The sequence below is a fragment of the Canis lupus genome, chromosome 18 (genome assembly GCF_011100685.1).
Source record: "Canis lupus familiaris isolate Mischka breed German Shepherd chromosome 18, alternate assembly UU_Cfam_GSD_1.0, whole genome shotgun sequence".
NCBI lineage: Eukaryota > Metazoa > Chordata > Mammalia > Carnivora > Canidae > Canis > Canis lupus.
Window position 1 is genome coordinate 26,084,526 of NC_049239.1, and position 22,085 is coordinate 26,106,610.

Sequence of the window (22,085 nt, forward strand, 5' to 3'; positions counted from 1 at the left end):
GACTGCAGCTCCTGGGACCTCGGTGCCCACCAAGCGTGAGGACAGTGGCTGCAGATGCCCTGGGTCCCCCGCAGGGACAGGCAGGAGCCCCAGACACCTGCCCGGAGCTGGGCCGCTGCTCCCTCCACGGGTACCTGGGGGCCGCTGCGGGAGGTGTGCCATCACCCCTGCCTGGCGGCCATGCCCACCTTCCAACCGCGGCTGGCCCGCCACTGGCACCTTGTCATCACCTGTACGCAGGGGGCAGGACTAATCGAGCCAGTGAGCGGCACGTGCCCAGGGGCTGAGCTGGGGACCCCGTCCCATCCCCACTGGCCCTGGAGGGGACTAGGTGCACAGCGCAGGGGTGGTCCGTGCAGAGCCATGAAGGCCTGGCCGACTGGGAGAGGCATCCACCCACCCAGCTCACTCAGCTGCCCCTGCGGAGGCCAAGGGTCACCCCAGCCTGCAGCTCCCTGGAGCTTGGGCCCGAAGACCCAGCGCCCCGAAAGGCCTGGCCTGTGCTGACCCATCCCCCGCACCGCGGCCGCGGGAGGTGCTGTCAGAAGCCACGGGCGGCCAGGGTGCCACAGGCCTGGAAAACACACAATTTAGAAAACTGTCCCCAGAACGTGCAGTCCTGAGGGCTCCATCCTTTTATTTCAAGTAGCTCCATGCTCTGCGCGGAGGCCGAGGCAGGGCTTGCGCTCATGACCCTGAGATGATGCCCTGGCTGAGCTGAGATCTGGACCCCCGCCCCCCGCCAGGGCCCCCAGCGCCAGGAGGAGCGCCAGTGCCCCCAGGGTGGGGACGGCCCGGCGGTCCATGTTTGGAGCATTTCCAGACGTGTGGGTCCCCCGCGGTCCTCTCCCTGCCGTCCCGACGCTCAGCGCACCGGGGACCCGGGGACCCGCCAAGAGCTGCGAGGTGCCCCCCTCCGGCTTGTTCCACCTGTGGGAACGGACCCCCAGGCGTGCGCTGAGGAGGGCGCCCCGCGGGGGGATGGTGAGTGCCCCATCGCCCGTCCTCAGCCCGGGCCCCACGCAGACTTCTCGGCCTTCAGCTCCGGGAGGTGGCGGCGGGCACAGGGCTCGGGTATGTGTTACACTTGGGAAAGGAAAACCCCGAGAAGCTGCGTGGTCCACAGAGCTGGGAGCGGGGGCTGGCCCAGGCCCTATGGGCACTCACACCCCCTTCCTACCACGCCCCGGGCCCCCTCAGCCCCTGCCGTGGCCGTGTCCCAGAGCCAAGGCTCCAGGGTTCTGCAGACTTGGAACTTTCTGGAAGTAGGAGTCCAGGGAGGGTGCCAGGCTGGGGGCGACCTCCGAGCATACGGCTCACAGAAACTTGAGGCCAGCGTGGAACCAAGCGACGTTGCAGAGGGTCCTGGCGGCTGCCGGCTTGCCCACCCACGGACGTGCGTCTCTTCACGGGGGTCTTGCCTTCTTCGCTCCGAGCCTTGGGAGAGCCAGGGAAACAGGGAGACGGCGGGTCAGGCGTTCCACAGCCACAAGGGCATTTCCAGAAACAGAAGCTTCCGGAACGTGGGGGACTGGTCCTCGGGCGCCAGTGCTGGTCAGCAGGGAGGCAGGTCCTGTTCCCAGGGCCCAAATGTGCCGGCCCCCGAGCGCCCTGGGGTCCAACCTGGTGCCGATGCTTCAGGGATGGGACAGGAGCGGCCCACGCGCCTGGGGTGGTGCCCATGCCGAGCTCCCGCCTTGGCCACAGGGAGGACGCTCCGGCGGGCCCCACGCCTGGGGGCTGCGACCTCCAAACCGCAGGGTCAGGAGAACCCGACCCGAGGCCCTCCCAACCTGCTGGGCACCCAGGAAGCTGGTGCCGGAGTCACGGCAGCTTTATTGACAGACACGTTATGTACACGTGTGTCACAGCACACGACACACCGGGGTGAGACCAGATGCTCACGATCCAGGCGATAAAAAAGAGCACCGTGAGAAGGCGCCGAGGGCTGGGGCCTGCGTCCACCAGCCGCTGCCCCGGCCTCCCTCGGGCTTCCGGGCGGCGGGAGCTCATTGCCGACGGCGCAGTCACTAAAAGTCTGTTAACAACTTGACCAGCAAGTGTTTTCTTCTCCTTAACGTCCCCCGAGGTCCCTGACCTGCGGCAGCCCCGCGGCACTGTGGAGGGACCCGCAGCTCACACGGTGACCTTCTCCATCACGCTGTCTGTGACATGGACCTCGTCCGCCTGGACAGTGACGGCCGCCGACTGGCCGCACATGTGCTGGTGGTCCTTCCAGTCCTGAAAGGAAGAGCACACGGCGCGTTAGCGGGGGCCCCAGCGGCAGGGAGCGGGGAGTGGGGACAGGGGGGCCCGCAGCGCTCGGGCAGGCCACCCGGCCCCCTGCTCCCAGACACGCCCCAGAAGCGATCGTATGCGCGAAGACACGCGCAGCCGCGCTGGTGCACACAGAGCTGGATGCAGCCGCGGTCCACAGCCAGGTCCAGGCCGCCGCTTGCAGGAGGGTCAGGACGCGGCGGAGCGATGGGTGACGTCAGCTCCCGGCGAGGAGTCGCCCAGAGGCCCGAGGGGGCGGATGCTGCGATCGGAGCCGGGCCCAGGCTGTGGAGCCGCCTCAGCCCGACTGGGGCTCGGCGGGCAAACGAGGGCGTGCTAGTCGAATCAGACGTGACCCTGGATGGGAGGCTGGTGTGTGGTGAGGGAACGACAGGGCACAAACACAAACCCCGGGGCACAGAGGCACCCGGACGCCCACGGGGTGGCTCCCTGGATGGCGGACGGCGGCTGATTGTCTGTGACGCCCTGTTTTCCCAATTTCCTAGAAGTGTCCCCACTTTACAATAAAATGGCAACATCTGGGCAGCCCGGGTGGCCCAGTGGTTCAGCGCCGCCTTTGGCCCAGAGCATGACCCTGGAGACCCGGGATCGAGTCCCGTGTCAGGCTCCCTGCTTGGAGCCTGCTTCTCCCTCTACCTGTCTCTCTTTCATGAATAAATAAATAAAATCTTAAAAAAAAAAAAAAAATAGCAACATCTGAATCATTATATCAGGAAAACAAAACTTTAACTTGAAATTACCTAAAAATACACCCCGTAAGTCTCCACTGTGTGCGAACTGCCGCAGGCGGGCTTCGGGGCCACGGCTCTCACACACGGCGTTGCCCGAAGTGGGGCATGGCAAACTCAACAGTGGGAACCAGACATTTTGAGAGAAAACAGGAGGCGGTTCTGAGCCCCAACACCCACAGCATGATCTCCATTAAAAACGCCCTGGGGGTCCCGGGGGGCTCAGTGGCGAGCGCCTGCCTTCGGCCCAGGGCATGACCTGGGGTCCCGGGATCGAGTCCTGCGTCGGGCTCCCCGCAGGGAGCCTGCTTCTCCCTCCGCCTGCGTCTCTCCTCTCTCTGTCTCTCGTGAATAAGTGAGTAAAATCTAAACCCCGTCCTGCCCTGCAGACGACACAACTGTGGAAGCAGATGAGTCACAGGCGGGGAGGAAACGTCCGCGAGGGATCCCATGAAGGACACGTGTCCAGGAGGACACAGGAGCCTCCATGCCCATGGGAGAAAAGATCCAACTCACACGTGGGCAAGGTGTTTGAACAGACATTTCTCTAAAACAGATGCACAACTGGCCTCCGGGCATGGGGAGGGTGCACCTGCCACGGGATCGAGGCACAGCGGCTCCTAACGTGGCCAGGATGCTCGCTATCATGGGTCACCAGCGGGGTGTGCCCACCCGTGCGGGGCCGCAGCCAGGCGCAGGCAATGACAAAGCAGCTGGGAACTTTCTCAGTGAAGCCCAGCACAGACACAGACGCAGCAAGGCCGCACCGCGGGCCGGCACGCAGGACCACGAGCCCTCCCGGGAGGCGCCGCACCGTCAGGACCTCACCGCGCCCCGGCCGGCAGCTCACGAGCGAGGAAGCCAGAGGAGCGAAGCGGTGACACACACGCTGTGGGACGGATGAGCCGAGACCGCACAGCACGGGTCCTGTCACCGGCGCGCCCCTGGAAGGCAATCTAGAGTGGGGTCACGGCTCCCGGCGGCTGGGGAGGGCCCGGGGTGCTTCGGGGGAGACGAGCGGATCGAAGGCGGAACCGCGGTATTTGCACAACTGCGGTGGACGTTTTGAAACATCAGCGAATGGTGCCCTGAGACGGGCGAGGGCTGCGGCATGGCCGTTACACCGCCTCAAAGACGACCGCCGTGCAGGACATGGTTAGGCTGTGGGGCGGGGGCCAACCCACGGCTGTCACACCCGTGCCCCCTTCCCAGGGGCACAGAGCACTGCAGGCGGCCCCGGGGCGACACCGTGAGCTCAGGCTCCCGTCTTCTCCAACCCCATCTAGTGCTCACTTTGGGTCCAATGTGAGAATTACGGTTTTTATTTATATCAATTTATGTAAATACGCCCAGAGCACGTCTTTATGGACACAGTTCGCAGCATCCACACCAGAAGGGAGTCTGACAGCCACAGGGAGCTGCAGGTGGAACCCGCCCGGGTCACGAAAGAACCAACCCACGGACCCTCCTGCGCGCTCGCGCTCAGGGAAGGTGCCGGGAACCAGCCTGGGCCCACCTCCCTCCTGCCCACGCTGCGTGGGCTCCCACGCCGCCCTGAGCACAGGCCGCTGCCCCAAGGTGCCCCTTCCTCAGTGCAAAATCCTCTGACACGTTGTCAGGGGACAGCAGACTTGGAGTCCTAGGTCCTAAACCTCTGGACGGACAGACAGCCGGACAGGCCAGCCAGCGACAGACGGGCCAGGGGCTATGGGCGCAGCTGGGAGGCAGGTCTGGCCCCATGACGCACCATGGGCCACCAAGGCGTTGGGTGCAGGATGCTGTCAGGCACCGTCCGGGGTGGCGCCAGGTCGTCGGGGCCCCGGGGGACGTGCCAACGCCCCGTCCTCCCCGCGGGGTGGCCCCAGGCACCCGCACCCACTGGACTCGCCAGGTGCCCATCACGCCCCCTCCCGTGCCCGGCACCTGCCGCACCCACGACAAACACTCGGCTGGGGAGCGAGGGCCTGGCGGGGATGGCGCCGTCAGCGGGCACAGGTGCACCTGGGAAACGTGGCAGGAGGGCGGCGGGCCTGCCAAGTGCCCCCAGCACAGCGCGCTACGGCTCCTTGTGGCTGCTCGCAGCTCCCCGTGCCTTGAATGCCTCTGACCTACAACCCCCACCGGAAATGCCAGTAAGCCTTGGAAACAGAGCCGCCTTCTGGGCCCCAGGCCCAAGCGCCCGGGGCTGGGAGGCGCGGGCGGGGGCAGCCTCGGGGCAGGACCCCCCCTCCAGGGCCTGGCCATAGTACCCACCACGGGGGCTTCTCTGGGGTTTGAGGTGAGTCCCCGGACGCCGGGCACGCAGGACGCAGTGGACAGGCCGCCGCGGGGGCAGGCAGGGGGCCTCCCGTGACAGCGAGGGGCGCAGGGACGAGAACCCACCTTGCGCTGGCAGAAGGTCGAGCAGTAGTTGACTTTGTGGCAGCCGGTGCACTCGCTCAGGGCCTCCCGGCCACAGTTGACACAGGACTGCTGGAAGAAGGACACAGGCTGGTCAGTGTCGCGGGGCCGCCCCCCGCCAGATGGCCAGCACCTGCCGCGCCCGCCCCGCTCCCCCTGCACCGGGGCCTCCTCCCGGCTCTGGGCGCCCAGTCCCGGTACCGCCGCCCGCGCCTGGGCAGCCGGAGCACATTTCTGGATGCTTGGAACCAGGCGCCACGTGTGCCCCAGCACGGCCAGTCTCTACGGTTCCTGGAAACATTTGTTTTGCTTCCTCTCCCTCGACTAACCGAGGATCCACGTGGTAGGTCACCCGCCCACACTTGAGGGCAGCGGCGTGGCCAAGGCAGTGCCGCGGGACTGCGGGCTCCCTTGCCCACCCTTGGGCCCGATGCTTCTCCGCTCGTGAAACCACCCCGCCGTGCACTTGCTCCCTTCCAGACACAAGCGTCACCTGGATTCCGGGGTGTCATGGAGCTTGCACCCGCCTCCGCCTCGTAGGACACAATACGGGGAGGAAAGAAGGGAAGGGCCACCCGTAACCTCGTACGAAACTGCCCCGGGGGAGTAGAGCGTCCCCGGACTGCACCGCACCTGAGTGGGGCCCTAGCAGAGGGGAGGCTCCGCAGGAAGGTGCCCGCGCACACCGCACACCCACGGCGCGCCCAGCGGGGTTGGGGGAGGCGGAGAGCCCCCGAACGGAACCAACACGTCGGGATGAAGCCAGAGCGGGGCTGTGCCTCCAGCACGCGTGCCTTCAGTCCCGCGGCCTGAAGGGGGAATTATCATTTAGCCAAAAACAATGCAGTGGTCGGCACTGGACGGAGCCACGGCGACATGGACCCGTCCCTTCAGCTACAGAGATGGACGGACAAGGACAGAAACACGGGGCAGTCTGCACACGCGAGGTGTCGCCGAGGGGCCCAGAAGCTACGACGCCCCCGCGGCCCCGGGACTTGGTTCCCCAGACCATCCTCCAGCGGAGGGACCAGGGCTCCTGGGTCTGCAGGGTCGTCCAGTGCCAGGAAGCGCCCGGAGGGGCGAGGCCGGAGCCCCCACCCAGAGCCCCCACCTGGCAAAGGCGCAAACACGTGAGCAAAATAAGGCACGCAGGCCTCAGGTCTAACGCAGAGGATAAAACACAGGCAAAGGAGCCCAGGCCAACACCAACAAACATGGGAAACAGCCTCTGATGCAGAATTCCAAAAATCCACCGAGATCCTGTACCCACCACGCGGTGCCCCAGGAGGGGACGGGATGGGACCCAGGTGCACCCCGGGCGGTACGGGCGCCGTGGCTCCATGTGCAAAGGGGAAAGTCACCTTTGGAGGAGAAACGCAAGGCCGGGACACATCCCCCAAATGCCTATGCTCAGCCTCTGGGGCCGGGCCCACTGGGGTCATGTCAGGTCATGAGGAGGGGCCCCGAGGGGACAGTGCCCTGGAGAAAACACACCAGAGAGCCCCCTGTGCCCCGATGAGGTGGGGGGGTCTGAGCCGGGAAGAGGCCCCTCCGGGACCCGCCCCGCACTCCCGCGGGCACCCTGCCTCCACCCCGGCCCTGCTGACCATCCGGGTGCAGGTGCTACATGGAGCCCTTACCCGTGAGCACGACCACCGCGCGGCTAGGCCGGGAGCAGCGGGGCTGCCCCAGGGCCGTGCCAGGGGCCTAGCACCCCCAGGCCTCCAGCCAGCCTCTGCTGGATGCTGCGCCCTTGACGGGAGGCATCTGCTCTTCTGCCCTGTTTAATCTCTGCTGAGCTAATCACGCACAAAAGCAAGCTACTCGTGATGAAAAATGCGAAATCCTGAATTGCCTCTGCTGGGCGGAATTTGATTTTTCTTGTAATTCCAAATAAACTGTCAAAGCAGGGAGTCTGGCCCACGGAGCCGAGGCAGGTTGAGCCACCGCCTCCTGACCCCTCCGGCCTTCCCAGGTCGTGTGTCCCCCGACCCCCCAACGCTCCTGGGGCTCCACCAGGGTCTTCCAGTCCAACAGGCGGCAGCATTGGCCTTTCCCACCCGGCTGGTGCTTGCCCACGGTCATCACCCCGTGGGACCACCTGCGATGGCGGCAGCCCGGGCAAGACCTGTGTCCACACCGGCCGAGGTCAAACACCTGCATGGCAAATCCTCAGCACAAAGTCCCTTGGCGCTCTCCCTGCGGCAGAGCCTGGACAGCCACGGCCCTGCCCGCCCCGCCGCGGCTCGAGTGAGGGCCTTCCCGCCCTCCTGTGCCCCTCCAGGCCGCACAACGTCCCCCAGAGCGCGCTCCCATGGGGTCTCGGGCAGGTGAGGGCTCTTTGTGTCACAGGAGCCCAGCGTCCGGGTGTGGCTGCCCCTGTGAGCAGAACTGGGGTCTGTGCGTGAGGTCTGCAGGCTATCTGCAGGCCAGAGCCCCGCGGCATCCCCACCCGGCCCCGGATCACGCACTGGTTCGCCATGACCTGCAGGAACGCGGCCCCTCTGTGGCTGCAGACAAAGCACAGACTTGCCTGGTTCCAAGTCCACAGGCACAGGACGCACACGGGGGGTTGGCATGGGGGATGGGGAGGCCCAGGCGCGGCCCTCCCGTTAGGACACTTCATGTTCTTCCGCCCGATGTGATGGGAAGGATAAAGGGATTTTGTGTCGTGTTTCTTTCTTTAAAATATGCAAAATTATAAATAAAACCCAAAGCCCCGCCTTGGAGAGTGGCGACCTCACCAATCCAGCCCCGGGCAAGACACTGCCCCGTGTCATCAACGTCTCGCGATGGGAATTCAGCTTCTGGACCCTCTGAGTGTGACCTGGGAGCCACAGTGCTCGTGCTTGTGGGAGGCAAAACATGCAGCAGCCCCGCACCAAGCTCCCGCCAAGCTCTGTGCCCCCTGAAGGTTGCTGCGTCCCCCGGCACGGGGTAAACAACCTCCACTGTGTCTTCCTGTCTTTCACGTCCGTCCCATTTGTCACTGGAGAATTCTTACCAAGGAGAGAAAATGTGCCTACGTCACATACAAATTTTACTCTGAAAAAAAAATCCACAAAAATCACCAATGAAAAATCAAAAACTAGAAGAACGCTCTCCCCACTCATGTCCTCGCCAGGGTGGAGCTGCGACTCCTGTGTGACGAGTGCTGCCAGGAGCTGCGTCCTGGGCGGGGGGGGGGGGGAGCAGCACGAGGAGCACAGGGTGTCCCCAACACTGGTCTCCGTGGGTCAAGCCCGGGTGGGATGCCGACCAGGCCACCAGCCGGGACGCCACAGCCCAGCGATTGTCCTGATAAGAGCATGAATAGCTGTTTCCAATCGATGCTTCTGTGCAGTTTGAATCAGCAAGACACTGATTCCTTCCGTTTTGTCCCCTAGACACCGTCCAGCCAGCTGTGCAGACGTTGCTCCTTCCCAGAAGAACACTGCTGGACAGATGGACGACCAGCTGTGGGGCCGGCTGCTGCGCTGTGCAAGGCCCGGGCCCCAGGACACGAGGGAGGACCACGCTGTCTTCACAGCTCACACGCCCTCCTCACCCTCTAAAATGATCCCCAGGCCCCTTGTGCCTGGGGAGAGGCACCCCAACCATCCGCGTTCGGCCCCTCAAGCAGGACCTACCGCCTTGGTAGGGGACCCGACGAACAACCATAACTTCTACTTCTTACAATCACATTCCCTTTATAAAACTGCTCTTTTTTTAAAAATTAAAGACAGTCCACACCCAGGGAGGCCTCTGAAATCAAGAGGCAGACGTTTCCCTGAGTGAATCCCCAGGCGCCCCTGAAACACTTTTTCTGAGGAAATGCAAATAACCAACTTAAATGTGGGCAGAGGTGTAGAGACAGCACCGCATAGACACGCGGGTGGTCATGCGCCGTGACAGCAGGTCCCCGAGGGCGTGCACAAGCACGGGCTGTGGCCTCACCACCCCCAGCGCCCCGGTCAGCACACGGCAACATGAGCAGCTGGAGCAGCAGAGAAACGGGGCTGTGCAAGGAGCTGTCCACGGTGAGGAACCAAGACCCCACGGCAACCCCGCTCTGCATTTCCCTAGCCCGTTGCCTCCACGGGTCTGCCTTGTGGACGGGAGGGTCTCCCGGGGAGCTAAGCCCTGGACACAGTGACCTGCCTGTAGGAGCGCCCCCCATGTGAGCCATCTGTCCCAGAGCGGCCCCCACGTCCCCCCTCCGCGGCTCCAGTGCCCCACACGGCCCCACGGCCCCTCCGCGGCTCCAGCGCCCCATGTCCCCTCCGCGGCTCCAGCGTCCCACGCGCCCCCACGTCCCCTCCGCGGCTCCAGCGCCCCACGCGCCCCCACGTCCCCCTCCGAGGCTCCAGCGCCCCACGCACCCCCACGTCCCCCTCTGCAACCCGAGGTCTGCTCCACCGCCCACGCGCTCCTTCCCAAGGAAGTCACTTGGCCAGTTTCCCCCCACGCGTCTGCCTCGCCACCCACCCAGGCGCTTCCCCATGTGGCCGTGGGTCCGCGGGGCGGCCTCCTGGCTCCGGGGAGCTGCCAGCGGGCCTGCCGCACCACCACCATCCCCCTCCGTGGGTGTAACCGCACCGCGGGAAAGCAAACGCTTTGCCCTGACCGCCAGACACAGACAGGGTCCCGCGGCAGCCAGAGACCGAGGCCGGGCCACGCGATGGGGCAGGGTCCTCAAGGTGCTGGGGCGGCCCGCGTGGGCCCAAGGGCCACAGGCGCAGCCCACGCACAGCGGCCTGTGCCCCGGAGACGCTGGGGAGGTCTGCACCTGCAGCTCCGCACCTGCCGCCAGGACCGGACTGCACCATCAGCACCACAGGGCCTCCGACGGAGCCGGGATTCGGTTGGAGACCAACGACACTAAGAAACCTAGAAAAGTCTCAAACGTTTGAGAACCTCGCAGTCGTTGTCTTTGGGTAAAAAGATCAAGGTTTTTTTCTGCTTTTCTCTTTTCTATAAAATTCATTGTCGATTATTAGTTTAGAATTGTAATTTTTTAAAAAATGTTTTACATTTATCTCTTTCAGGAAGAGAGCAGCACTTTGCTTGCTTGGAAAAGCAAAATTAGGAGATCATTAAAAAAATTCAGAACCAGGACGCCTCGGGGGTCTCAGTGGTTGAGCGGCTGCCTAAGCTCAGGTCAGGATCCTGGGAGCCTGCTTCTCTCTCTCTCTCTCTCTCTCTCTCTCTGTGTCTCTCATGAATAAATACATAGAATATTAAAAATAATACTAATAAAAAATTAAGAACTTGAAGAACTCTCCTTTCCTCTGATCTACAAAAAGAATAAACAAACAGAAATTTTTACATATAGATTTGATGGAAAAACCAATCTGAGTTTTGTTTAGAAACCAAGTCCACCTGGACTGTAAGGGGGAAAAGCTTCTGTTAAGAACGCAGCACAGGGGGGCGCCAGGGGCTCAGTCAGTGAAGCATCTGCCGTCAGCTCAGGTCATGACCCCAGAGTCTTGGGATCGAGTCCCACGTAGTAGGGCTCCCTGCTCAGGGCAGTCTGTCCCCCACCCCCCAGGCTCTCAGTCTAATACATAAACTCTTAAACAACAAACCCGCGTGGCCGGCGCACCCCAGCCTCCACCTCCACCCTTGCGCATTGCAGCTGGCTTGCAGACCATCTCCGGGGCCACGCTGAGCTACGCCAGGTTGGGGTCGGGCCCCTGCGGAGTGAAGACGCCATCAGCGACCTGAAGGCCACACGAAAAGCCAGCGGGGCTAAGACCCTCTCTGTGCTGCAGCGACAAGCTGCCGTGGGAAAGCGCCGTGTCCCGATGCTCCATGAACCCAGACGCCAGACTCGGGATCCTACTTCTGAAGAATGTGCTGGAAGCTGGAAGGGAAATACCCATGCCAGCGCCCCTGGGGCCGGGAAGACGCACATGTCCCACCAGACAGCCCGAAGACGCCTCTCCAAACTCAACAGAACCTGAGGCACGTCTTCACCAGCTGCTGGAAGTCTGAAAGGACACCCACGTCCGAGACAGGTGAGTGTCCAGCAACACGTGTGCACGGGCCGACCGGTTCCTACCTCCTTGCGCTCTGTATCCGCCTGGACTCGGGCCTGGGCCACGGCGGCTTCCCGGTACGAGCTGGCCTGCTTGGCCTGTTCAAACAGTGTCTTGAGCTGCTGCGCCGTACTCAGCAGGGAGTTGACCATCTCCTCCAGGTACAGCCAGCTCCGCTGCTCGGACATTTCCAGCCCATTCACCACGGCGGGGGACACGGCTTTGGTGGGGGTGGAGGGGGGGACCGCCAAGGCCGGCAGGGAGGTCAGCACTGTAATGGGGGGAAAAGCAAGATAAAACAAGAAATCAACACACTTTCTCCAGTGGAACTTCTCCTTAAGTGTTGAAAAGCGTGGAGGCGCCGTCGTGACTGCACGACACCCCCAAGACGTCCTGGAGGATGGGGAGACGGTCCTAGGGTCACAGCACCGCGAGCGCGAACTTTCGGACCAACCTATTTTGGGATGAGACGTTGGCAACGCAGCTTCTGGAAACGGCGCGATCTGACAGCTGTCCTGGTAGCCGGGGTAGTGGGGCTCCGGATGGCCGACCCTGCACGGGGGCTGCACACCTGCCTCTTGCACTGTCGGGGGCCAGAGGAACAAGACAGCCGGGTGACCCGACATCTCGGGCGTCTGCAGCTGCACCACCCACAGGGAGTCGGCCAAGAGGCTGGGGGGCATACAGGTCACCGTAGAGTCCCCACAGTCAGTCCCCTCCCCCACATCTCCACCTTCTGGCCGTGGTTCCTGGGGCTCGTGTGCACAACTGGCGGAGGGCAGCAGTGGGCAGACACCCACCGACCCGTACCCCGGGCCTGCCCAGCTGCGGGTGGTGCCGAGGACAACCCACCCGTGGCTCCCGCGAAGACGTCGCCCTGGGCTGGGCTCTCAGAGATGACGGCGGTAGCCTCCACTGTGGATGCCCGGTCAAAGGTCAGCGCGCCCGAGGTAGTGATCTGTCCTGAGGGGGTCACGGTGACTGGAAAAGCAGAAGCGCTTTTTACCACTGGGCTCGCCCAGGGCACACGCCCCAGGCGCCTCTGCAAGGACGGCCGGAGGCCAGTGACCTGTGGTGCCTTGCAGGGAGCTCGGGACGGGGGGGTGGGGGTGGGGGGGAATGGACGGCGGGCTCTCGGTGACCCCGCACTGCTGACCTGGCAACGGAGGCAGGAACTGCATCAGCAGAAAACAGAAAACATAACCCCCAGCACTTCTGCTGCTGCGTCACCTCGGGGACCTCCCCGAGTCCACTGCACCTGCAGGTGCTCCTGGCCCCCCAGTCCATCTACAGGTGCTCCCAGGACCGCCCTCCCACTCCACCTCACCTGCAGGTGCTCCCCAGGGCCCGCCCCCACTCCAACCCACCAGCAGATGCTCCCAGCCCCACCCCCGGCTCCGCCCCTCCTGCAGGTGCTCCGGGCCCCCCAACCCGACCCCGCCTACAAGTGCTCCCATCCCTCCGACTCCACCCCTCCTGCAGGTGCTCCTGGCCCTCCAACCCGACCCCGCCTACAAGTGTTCCCATCCCGACTCCGCCCCACCTGCAGGTGCTTCCGGGTCACCCTGAGTTCACACCCTCTGCAGGCACCTAGCACAGGTGCTCACTGCTGGCACGTTGCCTGAGAGACTGCCCTGCCCCATCTGTAAATCCCTGTGGCCCATTCTGCGGTTCAGCCAGGCTTTCTGTCTGTCCTCCCGTGTGCGAGACAACACTGTGGGCCACACACGGGCAGGCACATGCCTAAGGCTGTGAAGACCAAGACCCCAGAACCTTCACTGAGAGGGTGGTCCCACGACGCCCCTATCAAGCAGGCGCCGCTCTGGTTTGTGTCACGAAGAAATACATGCGGGGCACACGTGAAGGAGTCTACGGAGATGAGGGAGCCCCCCGAGGGGCACCCAGAGGGTATCCCCTGCTCTGAACAGTGAGCCCCAGGGATCGGAGGGTCAGAGGGGCCGTGGCTGCACCTTGCTCAAACTCACAGGCAGTGGCAGCCGTGGCGGGAAGCAGCGTGATGTTCTTGGGGGGCTCCTTCTTCACGGGGGTTGTGGGCAGCTCGTTCTCCTTCTTGCGCCTTTTGTAGGGGACAAAGAGCCTGACCGGACCACTCTGCGGGGAGAGGCACAGTGAGCAGGGAGGATGAGCTGCCCCACGCCATCTCCTGCCTGCACCAGGGGCAGCGCAGGGCTCATCGAGGGAAGCTGCAAAGACCAGCCTCTCTCAGGCCCTAAATTCCTTAAAATGACAGAAAGAACACTTTTTAAAAGAATACATGAACAACGCTGTTTGAAAGCAAGAAAAAGCCTCATCAACATATGGAATGTTTAGGAACCGCTAGAAGACAAAACAAAGAGGGACCGCTCCAGGAGAAAGAAGAGCCTGAAACGAGAGAACATTCCGGCAGGAAGGAGGGGGCACTGTGGTCCCAGGTCCCTAAGTTCAGGGGAAACCTCAGCCCACCAGCAAGCACAGACCGGCCGGTGATCGTGGGGGGGTCCACGGGGGCAGGGGGGTGCTGGGAACGACGGCTGGAGCATCTCGCTGGACGTTACTACACTGGGGGCGTGAGACCCATGGGAACCGCGGGGACCTCACTGCTGTGGGCCCTTCCACACAATTTTTCACTCAGGTCTTCTATTTTTCAATTCTAGAATTTCCACTTAGTTCTTTTTTGTAATTCCTATCCTGTTGTGGATGTTCTCCAACTGCGGAGACGCTCCTGCGGGGCACCGAGCGAGGGAGGCGGGACCCCCCTGGCTGGATCCGCAGTGGGGAGGGTCGTGGGGGCCCTGATCCGAGGGGTCTCCGGTTGGCTCCCTCTGCCGTGGGACGCTCGGCACGGCGCCTGCTGCCAGCGGGCCTCGCCCGGGATGTCCAGCCTCAGAGCCAGGAGAAAACTCGTTTCCGAGGTCGAAGACCCCGCCCTGTCGGTGGGGCCCTGCGGCGGCCGCCTGAGCAGACACCTTCCGTGGTTCTTCAGACGGGTTCCCTCAGTTCTGTGAACGCAGACGGACGGGGCCGGGAGGCCTTATGCCCAGCAACGTCTGAGCCGTGTCTGCCACTGCTTTTCTTCTGCGTGCCTTGCGCTTTCTGTTTCTTTGCGTCTGACGTGTTCTAGCAACATGGAGATGCACGTCCACCAGCGTGGCTGCAGAGCCGGGGCAGCCCCCATGACTGTCAGGGCAGCGGTTCTGGGCAGGGCCTCCCCAGCGTGGACCTCCCCCCGGGAGCCTGGGGGATGCTCGGAGGCCGCACGCCTGCCCTACCGCTCCTGGTGGAGCCTGGCCCCGAGAGGCAGGTGCAGGAAGGCAGTGCGCTCTTGTTCACACCCGCGACAGCTTGGCCGGGGCTGGCGGGGGGACGCTGCTGTCACGCTGAGCTGCAGGGAGGCCGGAGCGCAGGTGCACGGGCTCCTTACTGCCGCCCTCGCGGGGAAGAACGGAGGCATTCGAGTCACCAAGTTCTAGTTCACGGATCGTGCCTGTGGTTTCACATCTGGGAAATCCGAGGCCATGAAGTTCTCCCGTTTTCTTCCAAAACCGCTAGTTTTCTGTTTCGGATAAATCTGAATCTGTGGCCCATTTTACAGTCGTCTGTGTATACAGCGGGTGTCTAGGCCCCGGGCCATCTGGTTGTGTCAGCAGCTGGTGTGCGAGTGCATGCGGGCCTCTTGCTCCACGGACACATCTTCACGACGACAGCAGCGGACAGGGCTTAACCGGCGTGCGCTGGGACTCCTCCAATTTGTCATTTTCTCAAAGTTACTTTGGCTGTCCTATTTCCTTTAACTTTTCATATAAATTTTAAAGTTAGCTTGTTTAAAGCTCCAAAGAACCCCGTGGGAAGAACCGGCGGCTCCGCGCTGCCCACCACCCCGCAGGCTTCTCTGATCCCCCCCCCCACGGCACCTTCTAGGGTTTTCATACTCGGAGTCGGTACACGTTCTGTTAGACTGACACGTATTTCAGCGTCTTGGAGTAGCTGCAAATCACTCTACCAAGTATCCTCAACCTCAACACGGAACAAGTTCCTTCTTATGGCGCGTCTCTCCCTACGAGATCCCCAAGAATCTCACGACCAGCTTCTCCAGGTGAACTTTAAAGTCATTTAATTTTCATAGAAATATCCCATCGTCGATGCCATTAGATTCACGTTTAGTCCTTACACCAACTAGACAATTTTAGAATGTTTCATTTTTCCACCCAAGAATATGACGTCTCTCCAATTGAACGTTCTTTCTTATCTTCTAATGATTAACCAGAGGAGTATTCAAAATAAAATCAGGAAACTCATTAAGCAGCTTTTAAAATTTGAATATGTTTTAAAACAGAATTCAACACTAAGAAAGGCTGAAACAAGACTGGGATATTCATACGTTACAGACCAGTATCACGGTTTTGAAAACAACACAGCAGCACATGTGAAAATCGATGAAAAATAGTTACTCTTTTCAAGACTAACTCCTTGAGAAAGATCTAGGAAAAAGAAGTATTTCAAAGAACATTAAAAGCCTTATAAATAACTTCAACGTGGTATTAAGAAGTAACATTTAAAAACATAGATTATGAAAAAGCATGTATATGCTTCTCACAACCATAAAAAGAAAGCGTGTGTCTGGTCTTGGGGTTATGATGGTGATGTCGCAGGAGCTTTCTGTGTTCAGACAAGCCCCGTCCGCGTGCTCCGGCCACCTTGCGGGGCCAGCCTCGCACACCCCCGAGGGCCCCAGAGGAATGTCGGAAAGCCAGAATTTGAGTGAGAATCTGAGCTATGCTGTGGGGCACCAGGGACACGGGGACGCGTGCACAGCAGCAGGAGCAGGACGGGGCGGGGCGGGGGGCTGAGGGTCGAAGTGCCTGCGAGCAGACAGCTGCTGAGCGAGCCTGACGACCGGTCACCTCCTGGTGACTCACCAAGGTCATGTCGTCACAGCATGCGGCACAGGTGCAAGAGGCAGCATGAGGGTTTAGGATCCCGTCCTGAAAGTCAAAGAGTCCCGCGGTAGGTAGGGAGTCGGCCTCCCATGTGAGCCATCCACGCTAGGGGACAACTAGCTCTGCCACCTGTGAGGTGAGACCCTGTCCCTCCCAGACACTCCATCCCCACACCTCTGTTTGGCACGAGGCCGTTACTGGGGGCACGGAGAGATTCTACGGGCGTGACCTCTTGAGTAACCCCCAAAGCACTAAGCTGGAAACAGCAGTTAGAAGCCCTCTCCTCCTGGGATGTGTAAACCGAGGCAGAGGGAAGTCGGGCTCTCGGAGGGCACAGGCACCTTAACCGGAGCTCCCGTGTTGCCTCGTGCGCTCCTGGACCACCGCCCTCGGGCGGAGGCGGGTGCCCGGCCCAGGGCCCCAGGGTCAGGGGGCAGAGGACCCACGGCCCACGCCTGGGGAGACACTCCTGTGGCGACGGGAGCCCTGCGCTGAGACACGGGAGGGTGGCCCGCACACCTGAATGAGGCACTGCAGCGGCCTGCCCGCATAGCGGATGCTCCTTTTCCAGTCTTTGCTGCTGGCTCGTCCTGCCATGGCTTCGAACTCCGTGGGGCTGTACCAGTTCTCGCCCTGCTTGATGCACCGGCCCCGGCCTCCTGAAACGACACGCGGGACCAGCACAGTGGACGCGGGCTGCCCCTCGCACCCGGCTCCCCGTGGATGCCCACCGACGCCAGGGCCCAGCCTGGGCCCGCGTGCGTTCCCTGTCCCGTGGACAGCATCTGGACAGGCTCCGTCCCCGCGTGGCGTCCCCGGCACCGCAGCCCCATGCAGCCGTGTCATGCGGACCTGGGGACGACCGTCCCCTCCCGGACTGGGGCTGGGAACTCGGGCCGTGCCGGCGCCCCGCCTCTCCCCTGCTCCTGACCTCCGCGGGTCAGCACTGCCCCTGCAGCCGGCCCCGCCTCACCTGAGCCCAGCCTGCTCTTGAACAGGGTCCCGCTGATGTTGCGGCAGCGCACGGGCAGCTCGCTGTCATACACCGACGGGTCCCAGTTATACTTGGTCCCGCCTCTGTCCTGGCCGGGAGCTGCAGGACTCGCAGGGCACTGAGGGCCTTGGGCAGAGGCAGCGCGGTGAGACTCGGGGCGCCAGGCACGCCCCCAGCCCCCGGGAGGGAACCACCACCCCTCGGACTCTCAGCGGTTCTCCGCGGCCGCCCCCTCCGGCTCTGGGCGGCTCTTTGTCAGCCCAGAAAATCCCACTCTCTCTACTCCATGTTTACACTCCAAATACCCACATAAGTAAGTCAGGGGGCGGGGGGGGGGGAATGCTCAGTGAGTGAAGCCCCTGCCTGAGGCTCAGGTCACGATCCCGGGGTCCTGGGCTCGACCCACGTCGGGCTCCCTGCTCCGTGGGGACTCTGCTGCTCCCCGTGCCTCTGCCCCCGCCCCAAATAAAATCTTTAAAAGAAATAACTGAGGGAGTCAGCTGCCCCCCAGTGCGGCCGACAGGCGCCCGGCAAGCCCAGGGCAGGAGGGCGCACCTGGGGTGAGAGGAGCGGCCGGCCCCTTCAGCCCTGACGTCTCCACGATGCTCCCATCCGTGTGCACCACAATCAGCGTGGCCTTCTCGGTGTTTAGGCTGTCCCCGATCTGCAGTGCCGTCCTGCCAGACTGGAGGAAGGGGCGTTCCCTGAGCCGTGTCACAGCGGCGCAGAGCCTGCTGCTGGGTGCAGCGGGATGCGGTCCTCACTAAGTAAACACCCCGGCAAGGGGACCCCCCGGCCTCTCCTAAACACAGAGCCGAGAACAGGACACACGAGGCTACGCCGGGGTGGCCCTGAGCAAACGCTCTCGACTGCAGGCCAAGGGCAAGGAACAAAGCCGTCCCCCGAACACCCTGGAACCAGGAAGTACGCTCACGTCTACTGGGGCAGCTCCTGCCAGGTCACAGGCCTCGAGGGAGGGCACAGAGAAGTCACAGCTGGGGTCTGGGGCAGGACTCCCTTCTGGCACCTGTGCCCCGCGCACAGCTCTGCCCGGTCCACCAGGCACCAGGGCCTCCCGCGCCATGCGGTCCCCCAGCCATGCTGCCACGGGGACAGTGCCCACCTCCTCCGTGCCCGCCTGGCCTGGCCCTTCAAGCTGCGCTGCTCCCCGGGTGAGCCACACCCCTCTGGTCCCTGCTGGAGCGGAGACCACCCGCCGTCCCCAGGCACACGCCTCACGGGCCTCTGGCAAACACTCGAGGCTTTGCCCAGACAGCCCTGGGACAGGCGACACTCCGAGCCATTGGTTCAAACCCAGCATTCTGGGGTGCTCTGATGCTTTCGTGCTGAGAACAGAGCCGACGAGGGCAAACTGAAAAGACCTTTCTTACACCTGAAAATCCAATCAGGGGAAGTGAGCACGTGCTCATCGTGGAGTCGAGGGACCCCCCGGCCCCCGAGCACACGCACACCTGCACACGCACCCAGGGCCTGGGCCCCTACACCTGGAGGGTCAACACCCCAGTAAGGACGTCAACACAGCTCGTGTCTGAATCACCGAAGACACGCAACCCTCTACCAGGAAAAGGTAATGCTGTGTGTTCGTTTATGAGTCACGAAACACTCTCCTTGTTAAGGCCTAGGAGGATACACAGACCCGTGAGACCCAGCTCCTCATCTGGATCAGACTAAGTCTGCGGGTCTCCCGACCGCACCCAGGAGGCACCGTCGCTCCCTGACCCTCTGGCTCCAGACTCTTCTAGGACAGAGGATAAACCAGAATCTGCGAGAAAGTATCACCTGGCTATCAGCTCGTATGCGTTCTGACGCCCTAGGAAATAAAGCAAGTCTCTTAAATCTGTAGTCTGCTGTCGTAAGAGGGTGAGTTTCCTGTTTGTTCCCATGCCAACGACAGTAATTTTGCTTCCAGGGATACAGCATCCCAGGTGTGCGATCAAGGCCATAAATAGACCCTAACTAGTGGTCCTGGCAAGGCTGCAGGGGGGTCCCCTGTGTGCGGTCATCTGGCAGGGACAGGAGACACGAGCATGGCCTGAGGGCAGAGCAGCAGCCCTCCCAGCGCCAGGGAACCCAGGGCGGGCCTCTGGGTGAGCCCAGGCTCGGGCAGACCTCTGGGGTCGGGGGAAGAGTGTCGGCGGGGTGGCTTACCAGAACGTGTCCCGAGAGGGAGGCGGCGTTCGCCACGGACGTGGTGAAGACATTGTCTGCGGAGGCACCCACGTTGGCCACGGTCACAGTGGTCACCTCTGCAACACAGGAGCCTGACTCGGCGCATGCTCAGAGCCAGAGGCCTGCCCTGGGCCCCAGAACAGCATCTCTCAATCAGGTACCTGAACTGCCAACAAGGGACTCTCACTGAGCACTTCCCAGCCACAGCCTAGGTGACCTGGGTCCTCACCCCCACCCCCGCCAGGCCCCATCAAGACAGCAGCAGGCCTGGCCAGACCGCCCCCGGGCTTCTCGCACCCTTTTAGGAGGAAACCATACAGCAAGGCTGCACACCCTGTGATCGTCCTGCGAGCAGACACCCGCGGTGCCAGCGACACACAGTCCCCCCTTTACTGGCTGCCCCTCCAGGTCGGCACAGGGCAAGGCAGGTCCCCGTCCTCCCTCACCGCCCCCCTCCTGCTTTCCTTCCGGGCCCGTTCCGGGCTGGGCTGCGGGCCCCCTGGACCACCCAGCACTCTAGCACAGCCAGTGCCTGGGCAGCCTCGGGCATGTGGGGGGTGCTCAGCACCTACCAGCCTGTCCCACGAGGCCAGCGCCCACCAAACTGCACTGAGACACCTGTGGCCCGTCCGCATCCTCCACCAGACCACGTGCCGTGTCCCCGGCCGAGGAGAGCCCTGTCTGAGCACACTCCACTGGGCCCAGCAGCTGCGTGCCTGGAGGCGGTGGCCTCAGACGGGCAGCAGGTCCCCAAGTTACTTCCCCCGGGAAACTACCTGACCTCGGAACGTCCCACAGGAAAGCTGTACTGCTTTCACACGTGCAAAAACACAGCGATGCAATTTCCAGGAAAAACACATTTCTCCGAGGCCATGAGGAATAGTAACCCATTCCTTTTCTGCATCCAAAACAACATGCAAAAAAGCACAAAAACCTGAAGAAACACTTCATGGTCCATAAAATCCCGACATTAAACCAGTTTAGCTACGAGAACCAAAGGCTCCAGCAGCCACAAAGCCTTCTTCCCCGTCCTGCGAGGACGCCAAGCAGCCCACCACAGACGGGCGGCTCGGGGGCCAGCAGGACCTGGCCGGGTGCCCAGGACACCAGGACCCAGGAGGCCGCTGTCCGTCCCAGACCTGGAGGCTCCTTGGGGGAGAGTGACAACACGACACTCTGCCAGGGTGCCTGCACACTCCTGGAGTCCTGGAGGGCTGCCGGGGAGCTCCCAGTTGGGGAGGGCACAACCCTGGGAAAGTCTCTACAGCTGTGGGTTGGCAGTGTGGGGAGGCTCTACTTCTAAAGGGGGTGCTCTGAGGCTCCCTGGGTCACGACACTTGGCAATGTTCTTTGTGACGAGACACAAAACCACAGGCCGGCTTTTCCCTGGGAAAGCAACTGGCCAGGAACACCTTAGTGCGGAGGGAAGATCCATAAACGAAACGGGGTGGGGGAGGCAGGGACAGACCAGCAGGGCAATCTGAGGAGACAACCCCACGTGCTGGCCTCTGCTCCCAAAGGCCACAGGGCCTCCCAAGCTGGGTGAGCACTGTCCTGCTCCCCAGCTCTCAGGTCACCCCTGAACTGGCCCTTAGCATTCCAGGTGACCAGGCAGAGCCACCCGCAGGCCCCTCCAGGCCAGCATCCACATTTGATCCCCACTCCCCTAATCCCCCAGCCCCCAGTATCACCAGTGCCAGGGAGACGCAGAGAAAATGGAGCAAGGGACAGGTGCTGAGAAGGTTCTGGAAGGAGCGCAGAGTGCTTCACAAGAGGGAGTGAGCCTGGCACAAGGTAAGGAGGTCGGGGAAGAAGTGTGCAGGCTGGGCAGGGCCAGGCTGGTGACACCATACAGGCGTGCAGGAACGTCAGGGCAATGAAGTAGGTGTGAGGCATGTGGGGGGGGGGGGGGAGGGGGGGCGGCATGTGCTGGGGGAGCAGAGGCAGGTTGGTCGCTGGAGCACGGATAGGGCTGGTGTGTGGGAGGCAGCGCGTGCAGGACAGGTGCGCACGGGGGCACGGGCCAGATGCGCACGGATGCATGGGCCAAGTGGGCAGGTGCGCACGGATGCACGGGCCAGGTGGGCAGGTGCGCGGGAACCGCGGGCGGGCGGCACTTGCCTGCGAAGGCTGCGGCCGCGGCGGCCTCGTCGGGGCCGGGCAGGGCCTCGGCGCCCATGTCCATGTGCCCGGGCTCGGCGGCCATCACCGCCACGGCCGTCACCCGCCGCGTCTCGCGCTCTGCCTCGGAGTCTCCGTCCTCCTCCGAGTCCTCGTCCCTGCTGAGCACCGGCTCCTCCGCCTCGCCTCCCGCCGCGGCCGCGGCCGCCGCCGCCACAGCGGCCGCGGCCGCCACCGCCGCCGCCTCGGCCAGGCCCAGCTGCTTGGCGGCCGAGTCCGAGTCCTCCATCCGGACTCCGCCGAGCCCGCCCGAAGGCGCCAGCCGGGGCCGCCCGAAGGCCGGGACCGAGCCCGAAGCGCGCAGCGCGAGCAGGGCCGCCCGAGCCGCGCCGAGCCG

General features: G+C 62.9%; 1 protein-coding gene across 3 annotated transcripts; it reads right to left on the minus strand.

The window, feature by feature from the left end:
• Positions 1 to 589: 589 nt before the first annotated feature.
• Positions 590 to 21,985, minus strand: DEAF1 (DEAF1 transcription factor). Of its 3 annotated transcripts, none has more exons than XM_038562959.1 (12): positions 21,689 to 21,985; positions 19,547 to 19,644; positions 17,933 to 18,062; positions 17,357 to 17,503; positions 16,903 to 17,042; positions 16,363 to 16,428; positions 13,432 to 13,558; positions 12,299 to 12,427; positions 11,901 to 12,029; positions 11,470 to 11,717; positions 5,409 to 5,495; positions 590 to 2,241 (listed from the first exon to the last, which is right to left on the minus strand). In XM_038562959.1, exons 1-12 carry the CDS (start codon positions 21,975 to 21,977, stop codon positions 2,137 to 2,139), a joined length of 1,695 nt encoding a protein of 564 aa, XP_038418887.1. In that variant the 5' UTR covers positions 21,978 to 21,985; the 3' UTR covers positions 590 to 2,136. The 3 variants fall into 3 exon arrangements, with proteins under 3 accessions (XP_038418887.1, XP_038418886.1, XP_038418885.1); XM_038562958.1 differs by having other exon boundaries at positions 5,409 to 5,498; XM_038562957.1 differs by lacking the exons at positions 590 to 2,241; positions 5,409 to 5,495 and adding an exon at positions 10,684 to 11,271.
• Between the last annotated feature and the right edge of the window lie 100 nt (positions 21,986 to 22,085).